This window comes from Macaca fascicularis, chromosome 8, assembly GCF_037993035.2.
Source record: "Macaca fascicularis isolate 582-1 chromosome 8, T2T-MFA8v1.1".
NCBI classification, from domain to species: Eukaryota; Metazoa; Chordata; class Mammalia; order Primates; family Cercopithecidae; genus Macaca; species Macaca fascicularis.
In genome coordinates this window covers 129,654,143-129,680,938 of record NC_088382.1, presented here as the reverse complement: position 1 = coordinate 129,680,938, position 26,796 = coordinate 129,654,143, and the positions used below count along the sequence as shown (strand labels likewise).

General features: G+C 41.9%; 1 protein-coding gene across 3 annotated transcripts in view; it reads right to left on the bottom strand.

Moving 5' to 3' along the window:
* Positions 1-345: 345 nt before the first annotated feature.
* The window catches only part of DEPTOR (DEP domain containing MTOR interacting protein), a 195,414-nt gene continuing 168,963 nt past the window's right edge, over positions 346-26,796 (bottom strand). The window contains exon 9 of one of the 3 annotated variants that reach the window (XM_045398631.3): positions 346-1,072. In XM_045398631.3, the coding sequence (XP_045254566.2) occupies positions 1,040-1,072 (33 nt within the window). In that variant the 3' untranslated portion in view covers positions 346-1,039. Of the gene's footprint in view, positions 1,073-11,983; positions 15,130-26,796 lie in introns of those variants that run through there. The other 2 variants (XM_005563995.5, XM_073999357.1) reach the window with 2 other exon arrangements.

Here is a 26,796-nt window from a genome sequence, read left to right as displayed (position 1 = left end):
TCTCATCACAGGAGTTTGAGAGCAACCTGGTCAACATGATGAAACCCCGTCTCTACTAAAAATACAAAAATTAGCCAGGTGTGGCGGTGGGTGCCTGTAATCCCAGCTACTCGGGAGGCTGAGGTGGGAGAATAGCTTGAATTCGGGAGGCAGAGGTTGCAGTGAGCTGAGATCACACCACTGCACTCCAGGCTTGGCGACAGAGAAACACTGTCTAAAAAAAAAAATTAAGGTGAAATTGATGAAGCATTGTGAGAGGTATTAGAAAATGATTACATGGGACTATGTACACAAAGTAAGTAATATACTTCATAATGTAGTATGAACCAGAACATCTGAGACAGGTCTCAGTTAATTTGGAAAGTTTATTTTGCCAAGGTTGAGGACACATCCATGACACAGCCTCAGGAGGTCTTGCGACATGTGCCCCAGGTGGTTGGGGCACAGCTTGATTTTATACATTTTAGGGAGACATGAGACATCAATCAACATATGTAAGAAGTACATTGGTTCGGTCTGGAAAGGCAGGACATCTCAAAGCAAGGGCAGGAAGATTCCAAGGGAGAGGGAGCATCCAGGTCACAGATAGGTGAGACACAAATGGTTACATCCTTTTGAGTTTCTGATTAGCCTTTCCAAAGGAGGCAATCAGATATGCATCTCTCTCAGTGAGCGGAGGGGTGACTTTGAATAGAATGGGAGGCAGGTTTGCCCTAAGCAGTTTCCAGCTTGAGTTTTCCTTAGCGATTTGGGGGGCCCAAGATATCTTCCTTTCACAGTACATAAAACACTTAGCATGTGTGTGGCACATCATAGACATTCCGTAACTATTGATATTGTCAGTGAGAAACTTTCTAGAGTCTGGAATCCTGAGGATTTGGCTTGATTCATTTTATGGTGGTTCAGTGACCTCAGATCTTGTAAAAAAAAATAAAAAAGGTCTCTGCCTCTCCTCCATCCTTGGGGTAAACCCATACTTTCTTCCTTCTGAACTCCAAGAAAGACACCAGATTAAAGGTCTCCTGTCCTCCACCAGATGTCAGTCCGGCCTTGTGGGTATCTTAAGAAAGACCTAGGGAAAGAGATGACACAAGCTCGCTTCCAGGAATGAATGAAAAGAGAGTAGAATGTCTCTTACAGGCCATCTGAGAAAGGAGGCAAGAAACAGACTTCAGCAAGACTTCAATTCTAGGCCCACTAACATTTCAGGAAGGACGGGGGATATTTACAAATTTGCAGAAATGTTTACAAACATATACTTTCATTAACAAATGCTCATCAAGAGGCTTTGTGCTGACCTTTTTAGGCCCTGGGCATATAAGGATTCATTGATGTAGTTCCAATCCTCTAGAGCTCCACGACTTGCCAGGTTACTTTTTGGTTGCCCACCTGTGGTGTTACAACTTAATATCTACCATAGCAAAGGTCTCCAGCAAATCAAGGAGTCAATCATTGTGTTTAATGAAATGAAACAAAATACATGGATAAAAACAAAGGGTCTTTGTTTGGTTTCCAGAATAAAACCTACAAAGGAATCTGAAAAATAAGCTATTACACTCCCAGTTTGGGAGCAAGGAAAACCCAGCAATGAACCAAATGACAGGTAGTGATGTTGAGAAGAAAGAGGAAAGCAGGTGGAATCACCAATGCCTGCAGAAGAAAAGCAAGGATGTAATGGCAGCCACCAAGTTACAGGAATGAGCCCTAGATCCCTGCTGCTCAGGAGGGGGCTGGGTGTGGTCTCCAACAGCAACACCGAGAAAGTGGGGTCCAGGCGCAGTGGCTCATGCCTGTAATCCCAGCACTTTGGGAGGCTGAGGCAAGGGGATCACTTGAGGTCAGGAGTTCAAGACCAGCCTGACCAACGTGGTGAAACCCCATCTCTACTAAATATACAAAAATTAGTCGGGTGTGGTGGCACATGCCTGTAATCCCAGCTATTCAGGAGGCTGAGGCAGGAGAATCACTTGAACCTGGGAGGTGGAGGTTGCAGTGAGCTGATATTGTGCCACTGCCTCCAGTCTGGGCGACAGAGTGAGACTCTGTCTCAAAAACAACAACAAAAGAAAAAGAAAGTGGGGTGCTTCCAAAGAGCAAGCTCTTGCTCTAGATTGTCTTCTTCCAGCATGTGCATGAGTGACCTTGTGCTTCTGGGCAAACAGGATAGTCCTAGGAGGCAGATGCCCTCAGTAGTCAATGACTGGGTTCCAAGCCTGGCCCCACGGCTTGTCCAGTATGTGACCTCGTACCACTGACTTAATCTTCCTAGAGAGCTGAGTTTCTTGCCTATAAAAAGAGGATTTTATTATAACCTACCTCATGGACTTGTTGTGAGGATTAAATGAGATTATCTGTAGAAAACATTTAGTAGAGGAGCTGGCATATATTTGGAGTGCAATAAATATTAGGTTTTACTATGAGTTATTTCAAAGACTGTTTCTGTGTTTATAAGGACACAGCAAAACAGAACACTTACTGATTTAAAAAAGTCACTGATCTAAAAAATGTTCTATGATTTCATATTGTTATTTCCATTTATGTAATAAGTTGGGAAGTGAGCACCTACTGTGTGCAGGAAAATATGTAGAAAACAAACAAACAAAAATAATAAGTTGGGAGGGTGTGAAGTACTGATGAGAAGAAGGAAAGCAAAGAAGGTGGATGGGTAAGTAGGGAATTGAATGAGTGGATTGTCCTGTGCTCACAATAAAAAATAATACATACTTTAATGGCATGAGATGGTATACATGAAGCATGAAAACACTGGAAAGTTTTTAACATCTTGTGTAGTCCAGGATGGCCAACAGAAAAATCTGAAAAAACGGGTTCTTTCTTTAACACAGACAGGCTGGTCTGACATTTGGTGAGTGCCATCTTCTTTAGAGCTTCTCACACTTGTTTCCCTCATTTTCTGCTGCTACATACCAGACCTGGGAGACACTCTGCTCAATAATTAACCAGTCTTGATATTTCCAGGTCACACCATCCATGTGTTTTCTGGGTTCAGAAGTAGGGGCTAGTATTCTGCTTCCTTACCTTTCACAGCTGCAGAAATATCCAAATCTTTTAAAATCTGGGCTCACACTTACCCGCACATTTTCAAAATTGAGGTAACGGTCAGGTGCGGTGGCTGATGCCTGTAATCCCAGCACTTTGGGACGCCAAGGTGGATGGATCGCTTGAGCCCAAGAGTTTGAGACCAGCGTGGCCAACATAGTGAAACCCTGTCTCTACTAAAAATACAAAAATTAGCCAGGCACGGTGGCACGTGCCTGTAATCCCAGCTACTTGGGAGGCTGAGGCAAGAGAATTGCTTGAACCTGGGAGGCGGAGATTGCAGTGAGCTGAGATCATGCCACTGCATTCCAGCCTGGGCAACAGAGGGAGACTCAGTCTCAAAAAACAAACAAATAAACAACAACAAACATTGAGGTAACAGAGCATACATCTTCCCTCTCTCTCTCTTCCATCCTCTGGGATTGCATCTCAAGAGGTGTCAGTGGCCACCTATATTAAGTTTCGATTATGAATTGGCCTCTGTGGACCCAATCATCTCAGACTTCAAGAAATTTAGTATTTCACTCCAAGGGAGAAAAGCACATTTTAGTATAAGATAGGGAGTCCCAAGAGGCAAAGAGAAAAATTCACATAAGCAGAATGACATGCAAAAGAAAAAGAGAGTTGTCAGGTCCTGGAACTAAGAAAATAGACACTTCAGCCAAGTTCTTTACAGAGCACGCCTTTATTTTGCTCAGTGCATTCGTCAGACGTACATGACAGCAGTCTGTGCTTCCACTCTCTGACCGCAGAAAGCTTGTGCTAACAGAAGCGCAGGGGGTGGTGTTGCTTACTTAATTCTGGCATGAATCTCTAAAACCTGTAGACTTAGGAGGCTGCCCTCAAAAGACAAATAATGTCTTAATTAAGGTGTGTTTAGGAAAAGAACCTCCTTTGTCATCAAAACTAAGTCTCCAATATATCCTGAGAAAGAGTGTTTGCTGTATAAAATACTCAGTACATAAATGTTGATTACTTGGATTGCTTTTCTAACAGGCTGTAAAACTGCTGAGAGTCTGATAAGGTAATAAGTAGATAATATTAAGCAGTGTTTTAAAATTATTCTGTATGAAATTTTAAGTTTTAAAGGTTGTTTGGGAAGTTATTTACTTATAACTTCTAGTTTTAAAAGCTAGGTAGCTGAATAAGGATCCATTGCAAAATTATTTTTGCCTTCTGCCAATTTCCAGCCAGAAATCCAGGCTGGAGCGCAATGGCGGATCTCGGCTCGCAGCATCCTCCGCCTTCTGGGTTCAAGTGATTCTCCTGCCTCAGCCTTCCGAGTAGCTGGGATTACTGGCATGCGTCACCACGCCCGGCTAATTTTGTATTTTTAGTAGAGAGAGGGTTTCTCCACGTTGGTCAGGCTGGCCTTGAACTCCCGATCTCAGGTGATCCACCCGCCTTGGCCTCCCAAAGTGCTGGGCCTGCCCAAAGGTGTGAGCCACTGCGCCTGGCCAGCAGAGCTACATTTTCTACCAACCCGTGAATCTCTTTCTCAGTACCTGAGGAATATAGGGAAAGCAACAGAATGGATGATTTCCTTTACCTTACTCAATTGAATATGGAGTTTATTATATGTATTTTTCTAATACTCGTATTATTGTCTTATGACAATTAAAACAACTGAAATGCATATTGCCAGTGTATTAGTCCGTTCTCACACTGCTATAAAGATACTACCCGAGACTGGGTAACTTATAAAGAAAGGAAAGTGGTTTAATTGACTCACAGTTCAGCATGACTGCAGAGGCCTCAGGAAACAGAATCATGGCGGAAAGGGAAGCAGTCACCTTCTCCGTAAGGCGGCAGGAGGGAGAAGAGAAAGCAAATGGGGAAGAGCCCCTTATAAAACCATCAGATCTCATGAAAACTCACTCACTATCGCGAGAACAGCATGGGGGAAACCACTCCCATGATCCAATCACCTCCCTTTTTTGATATGTGGGGATTACAAATTCAGATGAGACTTGGGTGTAAACACAGAGACAAACCATATCACACTTGTATTATTGTCTTATGATAATTAGAACAGCTCAAATGCATATTGCCGGTGAAGATGTAAATGTATAGACAATGTAATGTTCTTGTGCATTTGTGTGGGCCTGCCAAGAAGACAGGTAATTAACATAATATAGTATTAGTAATAACAATACCTACAGTTATTGGAGCACCTACTGTGTGCCAGATACTGTACTAAAGCTTTACATGTATCAATTCATTAGCCTTAATAACAGATTACTATAATACTTCATATGAGATTATTATTCCACTTAAAAATGAGAAAACTGAGATGCAGAAAGATGTGCGGATAAAAAGCACTGGACTGAGAATTTCTGAGCATGCATTTCAGTCCCAGCTACACATTAGTTGGTATGAGTTTGGGGGCAAATCACTTCTCCAGAGTGCATTTTCTCTTTTGTTTAGTAGGTATGAAAACAAGAAAAACATTCAATTGTTGATTAGCTATTACGGGTCAGAGACAGGGATAAGCATTTTACACGCATCATCCAATTTAACCTTCACAGTAGTCAAATGGAGTAGGTACTGTTATCCCCTTTTACACATAAGGAAACTGATGCCTGGTGAGGTTGAGTAACTGGATGTGCTCCTGTGTTACAGCAGGAATCTGAACCTGGACTTCATTTATTTATTTTGTTTTTGAGACGCAGTCTCACTCTGTTGCCCAGGCTGGAGTGCAGTGGTGCAATCTCAGCTCACAGCAACCTCCACTTCCTGGGTTCAAGCAATTCTTCTGCTTCTGCCTCCGGAGTAGCTGAGATTACAGGTGCCTGCCACTGCTCCTGGCTAATTTTTGTATTTTGTTCTTGTTGTTTGTTTTTGTTTTTTTTGAGACAGAGTCACTCTGTCACCCCGGCTGGAGTGCAATGGAGTGATATCAGCTCACTGCCACCTCCATCTCCCGGGTTCAAGTGATTCTCCTGCCTCAGCCTCCCGAGTAGCTGGGATTACAGGTGCCCGCCACTACACCCAGCTAATTTTTTGTATTTTTAGTAGAGACGGGGTTTCACCATGTTGGCCAGTCTGGTCTCAAACTTCTGACCTCGTGATTCACCCACCTCAGCCTCCCAAAAAGTGCTTGGAATACAGGTGAGAGCCACCATGCCTGGCCTAATTTTTGTATTTTTAGTAGAGATGGGGTTTCACCATGTTGGCCAGGCTGGTCTCGAATTCCTGACCTCAGGTGATCTACCCGCCTCAGCCTCCCATAGTTTACAGGTGTGAGCCACCGTGCCTGGCCTGAACCTGGACTTTATGTTCTCAGAGCCCACGCTCGTAACCACAATGACCTTTATACCCTTGGTTCCTTTAGACTTCCTGTTTTCTCTGCCTGCAGTGCTCTTCTTCCAGATTTCTCTAGGGCTGGCTCATTCCCATATTTTAGACATTAACTCAGAACATCAGGTTTGCAGAGGCTTTTGCTCAGGGCTGTTGCCCTCCATAACTCAGAAGGTGCGGTTCTTATAGACTGTAATGTGAATGGTGCCTTGTTGGAATCGGAGACCCAGAAGCCCCGTTTTTCATTCACCTCTCAGATGAAGCCTGGTCATTCTCTATCACTCATTTGGATTCATTTACTCCTTAGCACTTACCCCTATCTAAAATTAATTATTTTATTTATATAACATACTTATTGTCTGTCTCCCCCAATAATATGCAAACTTCATAAAGAAAGGGATCTGTCTTACTTACTGCTGTTGGCCAAACATTAAGTGACTGGCCATAGCAGGCACTTAATAAATCATTTGTTGCATGTTCCTGAATATGTCACACCAATTCCTAATAATCCTGGCCTCACTCTAGTCACAGAGCTGTAAGATAAACGTTTCAAGACATCCTGGGTATTATAAAGACAGTGATGTAGTAAGTTAGGATGGCAAACTACTTCTTAGGGTTTCTGTGCTTTCAAGTTTACTAGCTTTGCAGCAATGTAGAATCCTTAGTATCAATGACAAAATAAACACCCATTTGATCAAAATTAAGAAGTTTCAAATCTCAAGTGTTGGATAAGATATTGATTACTATACATCTCCCCCCCCCCGCCCAACTTTTTAATTTTTTTTAGAAGGAGTCTCACTCTGTCGCCCAGGCTGGAGTACAGTGGTCCAATCTCAGCTCACTGCAACCTCTTCCTCCTGGTTCAAGCGATTCTCCCGCCTCAGCCTCCCGAATAGCTGGGGCTACGGGCGCCCGCCACCACATCTGGCTAAGTTTTGTATTTTTAATAGAGACGGGGTTTCACCCTGTTGGCCAGGCTGGTCTCGAACTCCTGACCTCAAGCGACCCACCTGAGTCACTTGAGGCCTCCCGAAAGTGCTGGGATTACAGGCATGAACCACCGCGCCCAGCCTATGCATCACTTTTATGTTTTACTTCAACCAATTTGGAGGCTAGTTAGATGTGACTTTGTAAAGCTGAGCATTCACATTCCTTACGACTCAGCAATTTTTCTCCTAAGTGGATTCCTAAGGGAAACTCCTTCACTTGGACCCCCGGGAGATGCTATGAGAATGTTCACAGTAACCCCACTTATGACAACAAAAATGGAAACCACCCAAAAGCCCATAGACAAGAAAACAGATAAATAATTGGTGGTCTGGAAATTTATGAAGCTGTGATAAATGAATGAATCACAACTATACACAAACATCTGAAAGAAACTTAATAATATTAATACTGGATGAAAACAACCAAGTCCTAGAAGATTATATAAAACTTGGTGCTGTTTTAATGAAGTTCATTTTGTAAAAACATAAACAACCCTTAGGAACAAAAAAAGCAAGAAACTTATAAACTCAATGTTCATCACTGTGTTTTCCTTGGATGAGGAAAAGTGGCTGGGAAAAAGAATACAGGTAAGTGTAAATTATTATCTGTATTCTGGTGCTCGGGTTGGATAGAGTTTTCTAGCATTAAGCCACCTGTTTTAACACCATGATTTTTTATTTCCTCCTATATGTGGAGAATTCTAGGATTCAGGCTAAAAGGTGACTCTCGAAGGATTATCTGGGTCCAAGGGCATGTCTACTCATTTTTTATTCATAGTGCCTGTATACAATGTCCAGCACAACCCCAGTCCTCAGTAAGGTTTCCTGAATGAAAGAATGAATGAGTGAGTGAATAAATTACAGAAAGTTCAAAAATATTTTTGGTTAATGTTGAGTGTAGTCTGAATAACCTCTCACCCCAATACTTTACAGTAACCCATACACACATGAAATATCGGGAAAAAATTTAACATTCTCCCAGAGTAGCAGACAATCACACAGTATTTTTCCACATAGAATATTCTGTTATACCCATCAATACTGACCTAGGTAGGGAGAAAATAATTCTGAATCCAGCAGAGTACCAAAAAAGCTTTTTAATGCACTATTTGTTTTCCAGGCAAAAGATCTTCAGAAAATATCCATCATTAAGTAGACTTACAAATGGCACTTTTGGCTACATAGGAGAATCAGATATGAGACCCATGTGTTTTTTCTGATAAGCTAGTAGTAGGTCAGCTTTATAATGCAACCCTTTCTTAGGATAAAAAATGGCTAATTTGTTTTGAAAGACAGGAAAATCTGAAACCCTAAAGTCATTATTTTAAAAACTGTGGGCCAGCTGCAGTGGCTCACACTTGTAATCCCAGCACTTTGGGAGGCCGCGGAGGGCAGATCACAAAGTCAAGAGATAGAGACCATCTTGGCCAACATGGTGAAACCCTGTCTCTACTAAAAATACAAAAAATTAGCTGGACGTGGTGGTGCGTCCCAGCTACTCAATGGGTTGAGGCAGGAGAATTGCTTGAACCCGGGGGGCGGAGATTGCACTGAACCGAGATCATGCCACTGCACTCCAGCCTAGTGACAGAGCAAGACTCCATCTCAAAAAAAAAAAAAAGTAAGCATTTATTTCACGCTATACACCTATGTGTTTTCATACAATAATTTTAAGTATTATGGTATACATTTTCATAAGAGAAGCAAGTAAATCTCAACATAATTTTAAAATAAAGATATATATTAAGTATCTTTATTATTTATTAATGCATTTGACAATACCATATGCTGTCTTTGATGACAAGTTTCATTTTGGTACATGGCAGATTTGTCCTTTTGGTACTGAACTGAAGAAAAAACATGTTACACCTGAAATTCTGCCTTAAGTGAGTAAAACCATGGCCAACTACATCAATACATTTCAGTCAACTAGCAAAATTGAAATGTTTTAGTCATTCTGATTTATTTATAATAAAAATGAAACAAGATTAATAGTCAACAGGAGAGAATAGTAATTATCATCAGTTTAAAACTGGTCTTTTTATTTTTTCAAGATAGTGTCTTGCTCTATTGTCCAGGCTGAAGTGCAGTGGTGTGATCACAGCTCACTGCAGCCTCAACCTCCCAGGCTCAAGCTATCCTCCCTTCTCAGCCTCCAAGCAGTTAGGACTACAGGCATGTGCCATCACGCCTGGCTAATTACTTACATTCTGTAAAGATGGGGTCTCACTCTGTTGCCTAGGCTGGTCTCAAACTCCTGGTCTCAGCCTCCCAAAATGGTGGGATCACAGGCGTAAGCCACTGCACCCAACCTAAAATAGGACTTACAGCAGATTACTTATACCGCATATTCAAAAGAAAATAATATTTGGAAATGTAAGATACCAGTCTGAATAGAAAACATTTTTAATATTAATTCCTGTCTCTCCGATGCAGCCACCTTTCACATGATAGTGTGAAGCTGATCACATCTGATCTATGCAAAAATGGGTATCTTCTTCATGTTATCCACCGTTTCTCAACTAGTCTCTATATTAATTTACACAATTATTTCACAGAGATTAATAAAACATCAGACAATAGAATCAACCCAAAAGGCAACAGCATTTTTCTTTCTACAAGGGAACATGGCTTTCAATGTGCACATCCTATGCTAATGAAGAAACAGAAACTACTTTCATCTCCATAGCAAAAACATAAACACAAATGCCTGGAAATCATGGTTTCTTTTAAAGGGGGCAAATAAAGACATTTCAGAGGTTCTCAGTGAGTGAAACCTCATGCACAATACACTTTCCTATTTGAAGATTAGGCACACACACATATATATGAAATAAAAGCTATTAGAAACACTGCTTATTGTTAATTTAGGATAAATCTTGGTATTACATTTAGAAATTGGAATTTTACATTTCAAGCAGAACAATTGTGAAAATATCAGGCAAAATACTTTTTTTTTTTTTAAAGATATTCAGCAACGAAAGGCTTGAGTCAATTAAAATATATTCCCCCAGCGTCAAGGTACATGGCCCCACTTTCAGCTTATGAATACTCCAAAACCAAAGGCTTATTTTGGCCACATTACCATCCACTGCAGAAGGCTATAGTGTAACAACTATAAGACTGGAAGGCAGAAGACTGGCATCTGGCACAGGCTCTGACCCAACAAGCCTCATGAGGTTGGGCATGCCATGAAACCATTCCACACCTGTATCTTCATTAGCCCAGTGAAAAGACGAAGCAGGCAGGCATGGTGGCTCATGCCTATAATCCCAGCACTATAGGAGGCCAAGGCAGGCAGATCATTTGAGGTCAGGAGTTAGAGACCAGCCTGGCCAACCTGGTGAAACCCCGTCTCTACTAAAAATACAAAATGGGGCATGGTGGCACATGCCTGTAGTCCCACTACTCAGGAGGCTCAAACAGAATTGCTTGAACTTGGGAAGTAGAAGTTGTCTTGAGCAAAGATTGCGCCACTGCACTCCAGCTTGGGCAACAGAGCGAGGCTCCATCTCAAAAAATAAAAAAGACAAAGCTGTGCTCTATGTGGCCCTGTGTAGCACAATCATTTTGGGATTCTCTGACTTGGAAGTTCTTATTAGGCAATAAGCTTTATTCACAACTTAATTGTACAATTCTACCCAAAAGTTGGCCAGTAATTTGGTAGAATTTTACAAGTATGAGTAATTTGGTAGACTTTTGGGTAGAATTTTATAATTCTGCCCAAAGGGTGGCCAGTAATTTGCATCTGGATAGCTAAAAAGCTTTCGATAGGGCTTTATTCAACAAATAGTGGGTACCTACGCTTAGTGTGTACCTACTCTTAGGACTTTATTCAACAAATAGTGAGTACCTACTCTTTGTGGATTGGAAATGACTACAAATTCTTTGAAGCTCCTTCCATCAAAAGGTGGGCTTTATTTCCCTTGATTCTGGACTAGCTTTCAAGTCAAGAGAAGACCTTGTACTTTCTGTTCTCACCGTCTTCAATCTCAGATCTCAGCCTGGGCTGGCCATGGGGAAAGGCCATGGGGAGTAGAACTAAGGAATCTCAGCTGACAGCCCCAGCCAACTTTGAGACACAAACATGAGGCCAGTCAAGGTCAATCAGCCTCCAACCAATCTGCTCACTAACCACAAAGGTGTGTGGAGTCCCAACTGGCACCCATGGAGCAGTGGTGGATCACACCGGCAGAGCTCTGCCCAGATTGCCAGCCCACAGGATTATAAGCAAATAAATGGTGTTGCTAAAGGCCATTATTGGAGGTAGGTTTGTTTTTTTTTTTTTTTTAAGTCATGATTTGAGATGTGTTTTTGTTGTTATTTTTTTATTTTTATTTATTTATTTTTTTGAGACAGAGTCTCACTCTGTTGCCCAGTCTGGAGTGAAGTGGCACAATCTTGGCGCACTGCAACCTTCACCTCCTGGTTCAAGCAATTCTCCCACCTCAGCCTCCCAAGTAGCTGGGATTATAGGCGTGCACCACCACGCCCAGCTTATTTTTTGTATTTTTAGTAGAAATGGGGATTCACCATGTTGGCCAGGCTGGTCTCGAAATCCTGACCTCAAGTGATCCACCCACTTCGGCCTCCCAAAGTGCTGGGATTACAGGCATGAGCCACTGTGCCCAGCTGGGTTTTTATTTTTTATTTACTTATTTATTTTTTTGAGCTGGACTCTCACTCTATTGCCCAAGCTGGAGTGCAATGGCACTATCTTGGCTCACTGCAGCCTCCGCCTGGTGAGTTCAAGTGATTCTCCCACCTCGGCCTCCTGAGTAGCTGGGATTACAGGTGCATGCCACAACACCCAGCTAATTTTTCTACTTTTTAATAGAGACATGGTTTCACCATGTCGACCAGGCTGGTCTTGACCTCCTGGCCTCAAATGATCCACCTGCCTCAGCCTCCCAAAGTGCTGGATTACAGGCATGAGCCACTGCGCCCCACCCTTGAGGTGGGTTTTTAGACAACAGTGGAGAGCTGACACACTACTCTGTGGCAGGAATTGTGCTAGGTGAAGAAAATACCCTGGATACTAAGACACAGCCCCTGTTCTGCAGATGTTTAGAGTCTACTTAGGCAAACAGACATGTAACAGGGGAATTTCAAAGTAAATGTCATCAGTGCTCTAATGGGGCACAGGGAGGACTTAAGGATCCATGTAAATTTAGAGAAGAGGCATCAATCCTAGAACTGGGGAGCCGGTGAAGGCTTCTCAGAGGAGACAATTTCTAAAGGGAATTTACATGAAGAAAGAATTTTCCAGGAAACAGTAAGACAGAACATTCTTCTGTCCACGAAGAAGAAAGTATGTGTGCAAAGGCTGGAGGGGGTGAGACAGGGTCCCCAGGGAAGTAAGGGTAGTCATTTTAATTGCTATGTAAAGATGTCAGGGGTGGGCTGGAGGAGTAGCTAAGGGAAAGCTCCCATGACCTTTGGCTTTTGAACCTAGGGTGAAGGGAACCAAAGAAGGAAATCCTGTCTCCCTTCTTTCCTTCCTTCCTCACGGCCAAGAGGAGATTTGTGTGCAATAGATACAGAGAGATGCTTCTCTGGTGCTTAGGGTTGGGTAAAGGGAAGTTCTATTATGCCAGGGTCCAAGATAATGGGTAAAGCAGGCAAGAAGAAGACACCATTTCTCAAAAGGAGATACCATTTCTCGAAAGGTGTTCCTTCTTCTTTTGTCACTTAATGAATACCTGAGCACAGAAAGCATTTAAGACTCATCTTTTAAAGATGCTATAAAAAACTTTTTAAGCCAGTGGTAAAGTTTCCCACTTTATTAGTTTTGTGGCCTTGGGCATATGACTAACCACTTTACAAGTCAGTTTCCTCATTTGTAAAATGGAGATAATGACCTTATTGACTTCATAGGTCAATAAGGACAAATGGCGTAAAGTCTTAGCACAGAGCCTGGCTCAGAATAAACCCTCAATATAAGGTCCTTAAATGAGGAAAAGTTGAGGGGAGTAACACGGGATTTAGCGTTAAACTGTGTTTACAGTCAGTCTATTTCACTTAGTAGTTCCTGCAGCCGTGTGAATTTACAGACCATTTTAAAACTTGCTCTGACTTACCTTCCACATCTGAAAAATGTGGATGCTAATATCTACCTTGCAAGGTTGTAATGAGAGTTAAAGGATATCATATATATTAAATGCACAGTCTGCCATACCATACAAATGCACACCCACACAGAGGTGACAGTATTTCTCAAATGTATATCAACAGTATTACTGTTAAGACATTCTCTGTCACTCCAAAATCCTATTCTTGACTAAAGCTACAAATCAGAAAAGTTGGATTACCAGAAATATATATATATAACATATTTAGCATGGTAGGTCCATTCCACCAGTACGTATACATTATGATAACATAATGAAAAAAATGACTGTGGTACAATTCTCATATTTTATTTTGTTAATGCATGATAAAAAATTAACCTCATAATTCAGATCCATTATTTGGAATGAAGAATTTACTATTCCCTGACTCCCTAATTTGGCACTTTGAGGAATTTCCTCTGCACACCAAGCCCCAAAATGCACTATTTTCTAGACCAAAAATGAAAACATGCATATATACAAGTGAGCTGAAAAGTTACAACACAAGATGATCATTTTGGTGAAAAATAATCCCCCCAGATAAGCAGCATGTCATGTCCTTAGAATATGTTACCCTAGAAAGCTAGTAAAAATTCAGGCTAAGGAGGCAACTTAGAGTTCAAGTTTTATCACGTATCAGCAAAGTTTTAGACTTCCTTTAAAAACAGACACCTTCAAAGTGAAATCTTGCCAGAAGGGTTGATTTTTAATAATGTGTATATACAAACTTCTCTATTTTAACATTCAACATATTCAGGATTAATTCTAGAAAGATGCTATAGCTGATTTATAAAACAAAATGATTTAGGATCAGAAAGAAAATAGGGGCACACAATTTTATGTAGTCTCTCTCTAACTACCCCCACCCATAGCATCACAAAGTTTTTTTTGTTTGTTTCTTTTTTTTTTTTTTTTTTTTTTTTTGCTAATGCCACAATTGAAACCTGTATTAACTTAAAAGTTGACACTAAAGGCAGGAATTAAGAAGTCATCTTTTATGGCTTTTAAGCACTTGAATGCTTTAGAATCCCCTTGAAAATGCTAGTGAGCAGGTCTTATTCCTTTAAATGTTGCTTTGATTTGAATCTTGGTGAAATCTAGACTCCCTATTAAATAGTTGCATGCTAATTTTGGAGAAAGTACAATTTAAAACCTTTAACAACTACTCTATTGACTCTGAGGAAGGGGACTTTAGATGTGGCTGTTTGTGCTAGAGAAGCATTTCAACACACTAAGATACAAAACAATGCAAACTAAGATAAAAAACAATGAATGAGAACTACAAATAGAAATCTAGTAAGGCAGTTCTATCATGTAGGAAAACGGTTTCCCAAATGTTTTCTACACTGACATTTTTTAAAAAAGATATGATACCCGGTTCTTCCACATTCAGTGTATAAAACTCAACTTTAGACATGTATGTGCGGAGAAGATTCGTATGTCCAAAACCATCCATTTGCATGGAAATCTTGCCATTGCATTGCTTTGTGTCATTCTGGCTTCGATCACCCACAGGCCGCTGGAGGGCTGGGAGGCCCAGGAGCTCAGCACTCTAACTCCTCCATGACTTCCATGACAATCGTCCGTGGGCCCGTCAGAATCAGATTGCTCACGGTCCGGTAGTCTACATGCAGGACGTTAAGCCCATTGACAGAGACGACAAACTGACAGACCTAAAGGAAAGATGCAAAGAAAGAGCATCTACTGTAGCACCTGGTTTTGCACAAAGCTTTAATAAAGACGGTGTGTAGTCCTAGCAGGTAACTTCATTCTTAAAATATCCAAATGTATCCAGCTGACGACTCCAAAATTCAATAACTTCCAAGGAGCTACACATTTTCTGGAAGGCAGCATTATAATAATAATAATAATAATAATAAATCATCTTAGTGTTTTACAAAATTGGGCTTAAATCCTAACTCAGAAACATACTAGCTTTAGCTAGGTATTTAAATTTCTGAGCTTTATTTCCCTCAACTCTAAAATAGGAATTAATAATAATAATGAGTAATACCTACCTTGTAAGACTGTTGTAAGAATTAATGACATATATAGAGTTTCTACTTGCAGTAATTCACAGGCACACTTGCTCCCAATTATTAATTATTGGTGTTGAGACTCAACCAAAGAATGTAAAAAATACCAAAACACCTTGGGAACCATCATTTCCTTTTATTGTTTTCTATGTGGGGAATATCAATATAAACTTAAACATGGTATTAAGTTCAAAAATATCTATACTTTTTACTTAGATACAACAAAATTGGAGAGTACTGGAGAGAGGATTGGAAAGCACTGTCACTGTGGAAAAGATGGGGTACTTAGAATCAAAGATACAGATTTCAGTTATAGGTCCTTTTGGTGGAATACCTTAATCAAGTAATTTCTCCTCTTCTATGTCTCAATGATATAAATGCCTCATTTGTAAAACAGGTGAAAACGCCTATTCTCACAGGCTCAGACTGTGAGATGCATTTGAAACCTCTTTGCAAACACCAAGCACTACACCGATGCTGAGTTCTATTCATTTCTTTCCTTTTAAAAAATACCCACTTCCTTCATGGTCACGGGCAAAACAAAATGAAAAGTGGGCAGTAGTACAGAGACTGCTTATTTACTCAATAAACACTTGCTGTTGCTGTCATAAACTTAGATACTTTCCATTCCCCAACCTACATGACGAGGGTGTTTTCTCCACGTAAGATCACACTATTACTGTTTCTCTTTCTTGGTTCCACAAATTTGTCTTCACGGATTCAGGGCACATCTTTTTTTTTTTTTTTTTTTTGAGACAGAGTCTCGCTCTGTCGCCCAGGCTGGAGTGCAGTGGCGCGATCTTGGCTCACTGCAACCTCCACCTCCTCGGATCAAGCAATTCTCCTGCCTCAGTCTCCCGAGTAGCTGGGATTACAGGTGCCTGCCACCACGCCTGGTTACTTTTTGTATTTTCAGTAGAGACGGGTTTCACCAACGGGTTTCAACGTGTTGGCCAGGATGGTCTCGATCTCTTGACCTCAAGTGATCTGCCTGCCTCTTCCTCCCAAAGTGCTGGGATTACAGGCTTGAGCCACCATGCCCGGCCTCAGGGCACATCTTATACAAAATCAGCAGTTTTCAACCGTGGTGGAGGTCACAGTCATAATCAAGGTCACGCTAGCAGGTCACAATCTATCCTGAACTAGGCTACAGTAATTTGCAGGACAATTTAGCAGTAATTTGATGTAGGCATCAGCCTGGGGTTTGTTTTTATTCTGCTGCAGCAGACTCATGAGCCAAAGAATGAGAAGAATTTCACCTCCTTCCCAATCCAGAGCTTTAGACTCCAGACTTGGGCCTTTCAAATCCCTTGTCTTTTCCATAGATACAGGGATTTCCTTCTCCAAAAAGATGAAGAGCCTTTTTGCACTGCCAAATAAGAGGGCAGGAGTTGCCAGGTGAGTGTCCCCTCCAGCTGACCCTTTGAAGACTCCCTGAAATTAGTCATGTCTCCGCATCTCTCAGGGATCACATTCAGCATTTACTCTTTTTTTTTTTTTGAGATGGAGTCTCACTCTGTTGCCCAGGCTGGAATGCTGTGGCACGATCTCCTCCATCTCCCAGGCTCAAGCCATCCTTCCACCTCAGCCTCCCGAGTAGCTGGGATTACAGGTGTGTGCCACCACGCCCAGCTAATTTTTTGTATTTTTGGTAGAGACGGGGTTTTGCAATGTTGGCCAGGCTGGTCTTGAACTCTTGACCTCTGGTGATCCTCCCACCTTGGCCTCCCAAAGTGCTGGGATTATAGATGTCAGTCACAGCACCTGGACTCAGCATTTAGTCTTAACCACAATTTTGTGTCCTCTGTCGGACATTGTGTTTGTTTTAATTGACCAGCATTTAAAATTTAGAAAATCTGCCAGGTGCAGTAGCTCATGCCTGTAATCCCAGCACTTTGGGAGGGCGAGGCAGGTGGATCACCTGAGGTGGATCAGCCTGGTCAACATGGTGAAACCCCATCTCTACTAAAAATACAAAAAAATTAGCTGGGCATGGTGGCGGGTGCCTGTAATCCCAGCTACTTGGAAGGCTGAGGCAGGAGAATTGCTTGAACCCGGGAAGTGGAGGTTGTAGTGAGCCGAGATCACACCATTGCACTCCAGCCTGGGCAACAACAGTGAAACTTCATTTCAAAAATTAAAATAAAATTTAGAAAATCTTTGCATAAAAATATATAATATATAGTTATATATATGTTTTTGACATATATATGTTAAAAAACATATATAAAAACATATATATATGTTTTAAAAAATTTTAAAAGACAGATGAAAGGAGAAATATAATTCAGTATATCCGTACAGTGGAATATTATTCAGCCATAAAGTGGAATATACAACATGCTACAACATGGGTGAGCCCTGAAAACATTATGCTAAGTAAAAGATGCCAATCAGAATAGACCATAGAGTGTAAGAGCCCATTTATATGAAATGTCCAGAATAGGCAAATCCACAGAGACAGCAAATGGATTTTTGATTTCTTAGGGTTGGGAGCAGGGGTGGTGGGGTGAGGCATGGAAGTGGTTGGTAATGGGTACAGGGTTTCTTTTAGGGGTGATAAAAATGCTTTAAAATTGCTGTAATAGTGACATAACTCTGTGAATATATTAAAAACTACTGAATTCTACAGTTTACATGGAAAAATTGCATGGTATGTGAACTATACCTCCATAAAGCTCTTAGTTAAATTATGAAACAAAACAAAACAATAAACATTGAAGGGAAGAGGGCCCTGATGCTAACAGTGGGTAGATCCTTGTAGACAGAAGGGAGAGGCTGGTTTGCTTAAAGATGGGGTCCTGTGTACCTCTTGACTGAGGAGCTCTTAGAGGCCTCAAAAGCTAGGATCGTCAAGGCTGTATGTGTGGGAGGATGAGTACCAGGTAACCTCTGCGCAGGACCTTTACCCAGGTGTTCAGGGGTAGGAAAAGGGCAGTCAGCAGGGCTGTTTGGCCAAGGGCCAGGGGCACCAGTCACTAATACTGGTCGGGGTTCATTTCACTGGACTGCCTATAAGCCCTGGGATGGGGGCTGGGGTGGGGTGTGGTGCACATGATCTTAAGTGGGAAGGACACAGGCAAGGGACACCAAAATGATCTGACATTGAACTTGAACTTGTCATGAAGCTTGGTGATGGTCACTTCAACTGAATTTAATTTTAGAAAAACAGGCCGGGCACGCGCAGTGGCTCACGTCTGCAATCCTAGCACTTTGGGAGGCCAAGGCAGGAGGATCACTCGAGCTCAGGAGTTCGAGACCAGCCTAGGCAACATGGCGAAACTCTGTTTCCACAAAAAATAAAAATAAAAAATCAGCCAGGTGTGGTGGCACCCGCCAGTAGTCCCAGCTACTTGGGGGACTGAGGCAAGAGTATCACTTGAACCCAGAAGGTTGAAGCTGCAGTGAACCAAGATCATGCCACTGCATTCCAGCCTGAGTGACAAAGTGAGATCCTGCCTAAAAAAAAATTTAAAAAATTAGAAAAACAGAAAAAGGTCATTTCTTGTTTTTGTTGTGTAAGTGCATGCACACACACATTTCTCAAATGCCAAAGTTTGTGACGAATGCAGTCTTTCATAAAGTAAGGTGCTTCAAGGCTACCCTAGGCATAAAGACAGCCTCACTCCCTTGCATTCCCACATGCTGTCCAGAGCAGTCCGTCAAGAGTGGCATCAGAGCAAGCGCACCGTGAACTGCTCATTTCCCACAAACCTTCTTATTTGTGCTGCCACCTGAGCACATCTCTAGGCGTATAGATTATCAGGTGAAGACCCTCTGTCACAGGTGTTCTGGAGAAAAAGCCCACAACATCTTATACCAACTAATGTGTGGAGAACTTAAAGATTTATTAGGTAGGTGCAAAAGCAATTGCAAGTTACGTTTGCACCAACCTAATAAATACCAGCATCTTTGCCTTCATGAAGCTTACAATTTAGTTTAGGAGGCAGAGTATCACAGGCAGGATCCTTTTCAAAACAGCAGGCAACCTCTCAATCGATTCAGTCATATATTGAAAAATCTATTATTTCTCAAGTGCCAATCCAAGTACTTTACACACTTAATAAAAACTGTCCTAAAAGTCATATGGTGACATCTATTGGTTTTTGGTTATCCAGCTTCATTTCACTACAATTGACTTGATATCCTTTTCAGGTATCACCTTTCCTCTGCTGTGGGTAGTAAGGATAGGAATGTCAACCAACATGCCCTGCCCTCCCCCATTCACAGGTCACCTGACCCCAAGCTTGGCCAATCAGACTCTGTCTCCTGGACCACGGACTGTGGAGCTAACAAAGGAAAGTTCATTTGCTCTGGTATTTGGGTCCCCAAATCTGCCTTGGTTCCTGTCCTTTATCAAGCTTGGTTCTCCAGGTTAGGCACGGTGGCTCATGACTGTGATCCCAGCACACTGGGAGGCCGAGGGGGTGGATCACCTGAGGTCAGGAGTTCAAGACCAGCCTGACCAACATGGTGAAACCCCGTCTCTACTAAGTACAAAAAAATTAGCTGGGTATGGTGGTGCATGCCTGTAATTCCAGATACTTGGGAGGCTGAGGCAGGAGAATCGCTTGAACCTGGGAGGTGGAGGTTGCAACAAGAGCAAAATCCCACCTCAAAAAAAAAAAAAAAAAAAAAGCTTGGTTTTCTGGATCTGCCTGGTTCTCTGGATCTGCCTTTGTTTGTTTTACGTACTGAATATCTTTCTAATCGATTTCTTTTTTTTTCTTTTTTGTTAGGTTAGCTGATTTCTGTCACTGGCAACCCACCATCCCCAATGCAATCTTTCTTTTTAAGACAGAGTCTTGCTCTGTCTCCCAGGTAGGAGTGCAGTGACAGGATTTTGGCTCACTGCAACCTCCTACACCTGGGTTCAAATGATTCTCATGCCTCAGTCTCCCAAGTAGCTGGGATTACAGGCACACGCCACCACACCCGGCTAATTTTTGTGTTTTTAGTAGAGATGGGGTTTCACCATGTTGGCCAGGCTGGTCTTGAACTCCTGACCTCAGGTGACCCACCCACCTCAGCCTCCTAAAGTGCTGGGATTACAGGTGTGAGCTACCATGGCTGGCCCCCAATGCAATCTTTATAAACAAACTAAATGTCAGAGAGGTTAAATTATTTGCTCAAGGTCACATGACTAACTGCTGCATCTGGAATCTGACCTCCATACTCCACAGCTCTGCATGAGTACAAGTTTATAAAGTACAATATGTATATGCAAGTTCTCAGGCATGCACAGAATAGTGGATGACAAACGTTTCTTCTCTTTAACTGTTAATCAGTCCCTAGGTCCACTCAAATATCTTACGGTGTTGATGTTTAGCTTCTTTCAGCTTCTTAAGAAGCTTTTTATTCAATTAAGGTTTTGGGTTGCTTTTTGTGTCACTAAAAAACTCTGAATAATATGTAAACTTAGATACTTATTTCAAACTTTTTCCTTGAATAAGGCAAAAAACAATGCCTTCAAAATATTTATCATGTTAATATTCAAGGTAGTAATTTTAGATTTAGGCTGTTAGGGCCAGTCATGGTGGCTCATGCCTGTAAACCCAGCACTTTGAAAGGCTGAGGCAGGCGGATCATTTGAGGTCAGGGGTTCGAGACCATGGGTGTTGGGTGCACCAAAATCTCACAAATCACCACTAAAGAACTTACTTATGTAACCAAACATCACTTATTCCCCAATTACCTACAGAAAAAAAAAAGAGTTCTAGACCAGCCTGGCCAACATGGTGAAACCCAGTCTCCACTAAAAATACAAAAACTAGCCAAGCATGGTGTTGGACACCTGTAATCCCAGCTACTCGGGAGGCTGAGACAGGAGAATCACTTGGAATCTGGGAGGCAGAGTTTGCAGTGAGCCAAGATTGCACCACTGAACTCCAGCCTGAGCAACAGAGTGACCCTCTGCCTCGATAAAATAAAATAAAATAAATTTAAAAAATAAAAATAAAAAATACTCTGGCACAGTGGCTCTCACCTGTAATCTCAGCACTTTGGGAGGCCAAGACAGATGGATCATCTGAGGTCAGGAGTTCGAGACCAGCTTGACCCAACATGGTGAAACCCTGTCTCTACTAAAAATGCAAAAATTAGCCAGGCATGGTGGTGCATGCCTATAATCCCAGCTACTTGGGAGGCTGAGGCAGGAGAATGGCTTGAACCTGGGAGGCAGAAGTTGCAGTGAGCCAAGATAGTGTCATTGCACTACAGCCTGGGCAACAAGAGTGAAACTCGGTTTCAAAAATAAAAAATAAAATAAAAATAGATTTAGGCTGTTAGGAAAGATGTCATCTCTCCCTAAGTGGTCTGAACAACTGCTGTGGTTCCAGCAATTCCCATGTCCTATTAGTAAAAATGTACAAAACGATCTAGAAATGTAGGTATTACAAGGAAAAACATTCAGTTATGATGAATTTTCAATTAACATCTATGGTACACTATGTGTTGAAAATCAACACACATTATGAGTAACCACAGGAAGCACTCAGCCTGAGGGAAATTATTTCTCCTCTGTATTCAAAAGCACACAGGCACAAACACACAGAACGCGTGACTACCTCTGAATGGCGGGGGGCCACCTTAGGAGGCCTTCTACTTGAGGTGGGGTGACTTAGGTGCCACCCACTGGTGGTAACAAGAGTTCAAGTAAGGTTGCAATACTTTTTTGTTCCCCTTATAATTATCTTTATTGGATCTGTTTTCAAAGATGGGATTGCATTTCCCTAGTTCTTGGAAAAGGGATCAATCATGAGCTCACATAACTGCTCTGTAACTCATCTCCCACAAGGAGGTAGTACCTTCACTTTCAAATGAAGGGATAAGGAGCAAATTCTCTAATGAAAAGGAAGAACAAAATTTTCACAAGTAATATGAAGCTTTGGTAAGTAATGTCTCCAAGCAAGTGGGCAGTGGAGGAAAGTTCTAAGAACCGCTGGGCGTGGTGGCTCACGCCTGTAATCCCAACACTTTGGGAGGCCGAGGTGGGTGGATCACCTGAGGTCAGGAGTTCAAGACAGCCTGGCCAACATGGTGAAACCCCATCTCTAGCAAAAATACAAAAATCAGCTGGGCATGGTGGTGCACGCCTGCAATCCCAGCTACTCTGAAGGCTGAGACCCAAGAATTGCTTGAACCCAAGAGGCAGAGGTCGTAGTGAGCTGAGATGGTGCCACTGCACCCCAGCCTGGGCAACAGAGTGAGACCTTGTTTGAATAATTAAAACAAAAAGTTATAAGAACCAAAGTTAGCCTTGTAAGAGTTAACAGGAAGCAGGAGGCAGGACTCAGCACATTTCAGGGTGTGATCAGGTTGGGATAAATACCTAGGCTGAACTCCAGCCTTCCTCCTGATAGTAAGCCAAACTCACTAAATAATCTTGCCTCCAATTCCTCTCCCTGTGCCAGTCCTGGCAGATGTACGATAATCCTCTGGATGGATTGAGTGCCCATGGGATTGTTCAATTGCACATTTGTTCCTATAGGCTGGCGTCCCATCACAATGATTCGATTGTTTCATCCACAGTGGGAGTGAGTTTGGGGAGAAACCCTACACCTATGATTACATAATTGTCTTCTCACTGCCATGGAAGTCTGTATTCACCAAGAAATTTGCATCCCAGAAATTGTTGCATTCATGTCAATGCCTTCTTGTTTTTTTCTTTCTGATCTTGAAGGAGAACGAAGGATTGAAGGGGAAGGCTGCTTCTGACTATCCCTGAAAATAACATAAAACATTTAACAATACAGAGAAAGAGTCAGACAGAAAAGAATGATAAGATACACACAAATAGATGTGGAAAATGACCAGGGCGAGCTGAGATCTGCTTAGTAGAGTAGGAAAGGCTGGCCAATTAAATGATACAGAAAGCAGAATAAGATGTTAAGTAGCAAGCCATGACTAAAACCTTAATCAAGTAGAGCACTCATCTGTGTTCTAGAGATCATCCTGATCCAGCTCCCATAAAAAGTGGAATTCTTTCCTACACATCCCTACTAGGTATCCAGCCCATCTCTCTGGAATACTTACATTAGGAAATGCACCACTTAATGAGGAAGACTTTTGGAGTCCAGTTGCGCGTTAGAAGTTCTAGCTATGCGTTCGGTTAATATTATTTGAGCCATTGTCACTGCTCAATTGCTCAAGTGAAAAAGCACACCCAAACACACAAAAAAGCGGCTCTCAAACCGTAGCGTAAATATGAGTCACCTTTGGGATCCCATTCTAAGTATGAATTCTCAGACCTCACCCAAGACCTACCAAATCAGACCCTCTGGAGGTATGTCCCAAGATTTGCAATTTCATTGAGCATATCAGGTGATTTGTGTACAGAACTACATTGAGAAACAGTGCCGATAATTATCTGCTAGGATTTTTTCTACCAAAAGTTAGTTTAAATGCTCATCCCATACCTGTTAGTATTGTAAGAGAGCCTTCTTTGACCATGAGCATCAACTGCCTCATGCAAGAAGAAGGCTGATGTTTTAGTTATTAAAATTATTGCTTGCCTAAAGGTTGGGCATGGTGGCTCTTGCCTGTAATCCCAGCACTTTGGGAGGCCGAGGCGGGCGGATCACTTGGGGTCAGGAGTTCAAGACCAGCCTGGCCAACATGGGGAAACCCCATCTCTACTAAAAATACAAAAATTAGCCAGGTGTGGTGGTGCGTGCCTGTAGTCCCAGCTACTTGGGAGGATGAGGCACGAGAATTGCTTGAACCTGAGAGGCAGAGACTGCAGTGAGGCGAGATTGTACCATTGCACTCCAGCCTGGGCAACAGAGCGAGACTCTGTCTCAAAAAACAAAAAACAAACAAACAAAAAACAATAAAATTATTGATGGAAGTCTGTTTCATTTTTAGAGCCAAATTTTGCTATTTTTTAAACTTCAACACTAATAATAATAATGATGGACAAAAAATGACTAAGTTTAGAACCATTATCGGAGATAATAATCAGACCTCCTGAGAATAAGAAGTCAGGCTTTTTGGCAGCCAAAACATCAAAAAGAAAAAGACTGAGAGTGAAGCAGAGCAACAAAAATCATGAGTAGATTAAGAAATATTTGAAAGCTGTTGAAATTTAGATTTTTGAAAGAAAAGTTATTATTCTGATTGTTCCTATTTCTTTAAACTTTACTCCAAATCATACATCTGATTTTCATAACCTGATATCAGATTGTGAAAGCAATGTCATACACATTGAGATAAAGCACTATCTTCTTATAATTTGTTATGTCTCCTCTCTGTCCTACACCTGAGGAAGCCTAGCCATTGGGTCCATCTGTGTCTTTGTCTATTTGGGCTGCTACAACACATATCAAATACCATAAACTGAGTGGCTTATAAACAATAAATAGTTACTTCTCCCTTTTCTGGATCTTGGTTAAGTCCAAGATCAAGGTGCTGGCAGGTGTCTGGTGAGGGCTGCCTCTTTATAGATGGCACCTTCTATGTCCTCACATGGTAGAAGGGGCAAGGAATCTCTTTCCAGCCACTTTCATAAGGGCACTAATTCCACTCATGAGGGCTCTGACCCAGCAACCTCATCCTTTCCCAAAGTCCCTGCCTTCTAATACCTGATCACTTTGAGAGTTAGGATTTTAGCGTATGAATTTGGAGGGGATATAAACATTCAGACCATAGTAGTTCATATCCCCAGATGACGTCTTAGGTCACAACTTGCCAGGCAGCATGGGCAATGCTATAATAGCTAATAAGAACATCTAACCATTTTCCAAAACTTTTTACATGTGTAATTTCATTAAAAATTCCCAACGCAGGTCCTACTATTTTTATTTCCATCTCACAATTGAGGGGGTAGATTCAGAAAGTAAAGTAATTGGCCCAAGTTCACAGAGTTAGTAAGTGGTGAAACCAGGATCTGACTCGAAACCTGTACACTTAAGACCTACGCTACTCTGCCCCCGGAGCAATGGATAATCAGCTTCCCCCAAATTGGCACAGATACCACGTAGATGAGCATCCTAGCCTGGTGTCTAAGCACCTCTTTTCTTTTCTCCTCTTCTTATTTATTTATTTGTTTATTTGTTTCTCTCTTTTTTTTGAGATAGGGTCTTACTTTGTCACACAGGTTGGAGTGCAGTGGTGCGATCTCAGCTCTCTGAAACCTCTGCCTCCCAGGTTCAAGCTATGTCCTCCTACCTCAGGCTCCTGAGTAGCCGGGACCACAGGCGTGTGCCATCACGCCAAGCTAAGTTTGGTAGAGACAGGGTTTTGGCATGTTGCCCAGGCTGCTCTTGAACTCCTGAGCTCAGGTGATCCACCTGCCTTGGCCTCCGAAAGTGCTGGGATTACAGGTGTGAGCCATTGTGCCAGCCTATAGCGAATTTCTTTTTTTTCCTTTTTTTTTTTTTTTTTTTTTTTTGAGACAGAGTATTGTTCTGTCACCCAGGCTGGAGTGCAGTGGCACAATCTCAGCTCACTGCAACCTCCACCTCCTGGGTTCAAGCAATTCTCACTCCTCAGCCTCCCTAGTAGCTGGGACTACAGGTGTGCACCACCACATTTGGCTAATTTTTTTGTATTTTAGTAGAGACATGGGTTTCACCATGTTGCCCAGGCTGGTCTCGAACTCCTGGCCTCAAGTGATCCACTCACCTCGGCCTTTCAAAGTGCTAGGATTATAGATGTGAGCCACTGGGCCCAGCCAAATTTCTTAAGAACATTGCATTTGACTTTTCCTTCCATCATGCCTGAAAATGGAATAATGCTCACTTGATAATCTGCATTATCACCACCATTGCCAACACCATTGTCATCATCTTGATAGATGGAAGAAAATGATGGGGAATGTGACAGGGGCATTTTCACTCTTTTAACAATAACCTGGACTAATCTCTACACCTGGGCCATATCTGGCAGGGGCATATAGGGTGTTCTCTTCAGCCAGAGTTCAAATAACAATCATGTTTCTTACAACCTGGAGGAGAAGGAGAAAGTTCCCTCTCCCTGTTGGCAGCCCCGTTCTTCTGCTAGAGTGACACTAGGACGTAATAATAAGGTGAAGATTAGTGTCTCCTGTATGAAGAGTTTAAAGATTCCAAGAGGAAGGATAACACATGAATATAAAGTGTATAATTACCCATGGTAACAATGCTTCAGCCAGCAAGCTCCCCCCACACACCATTCATCACAGTGACTGATGGCATCCCCTAATCTCTGCCTTTAACTGACATTATCCATTCCACTCACATTCCTTCTTTGTTGTTATTGCAATCTTTGCTTCATAATAGAAACAGGACAGCGGAGGATTAAATAATTTACCATCTGTCTTCTGTA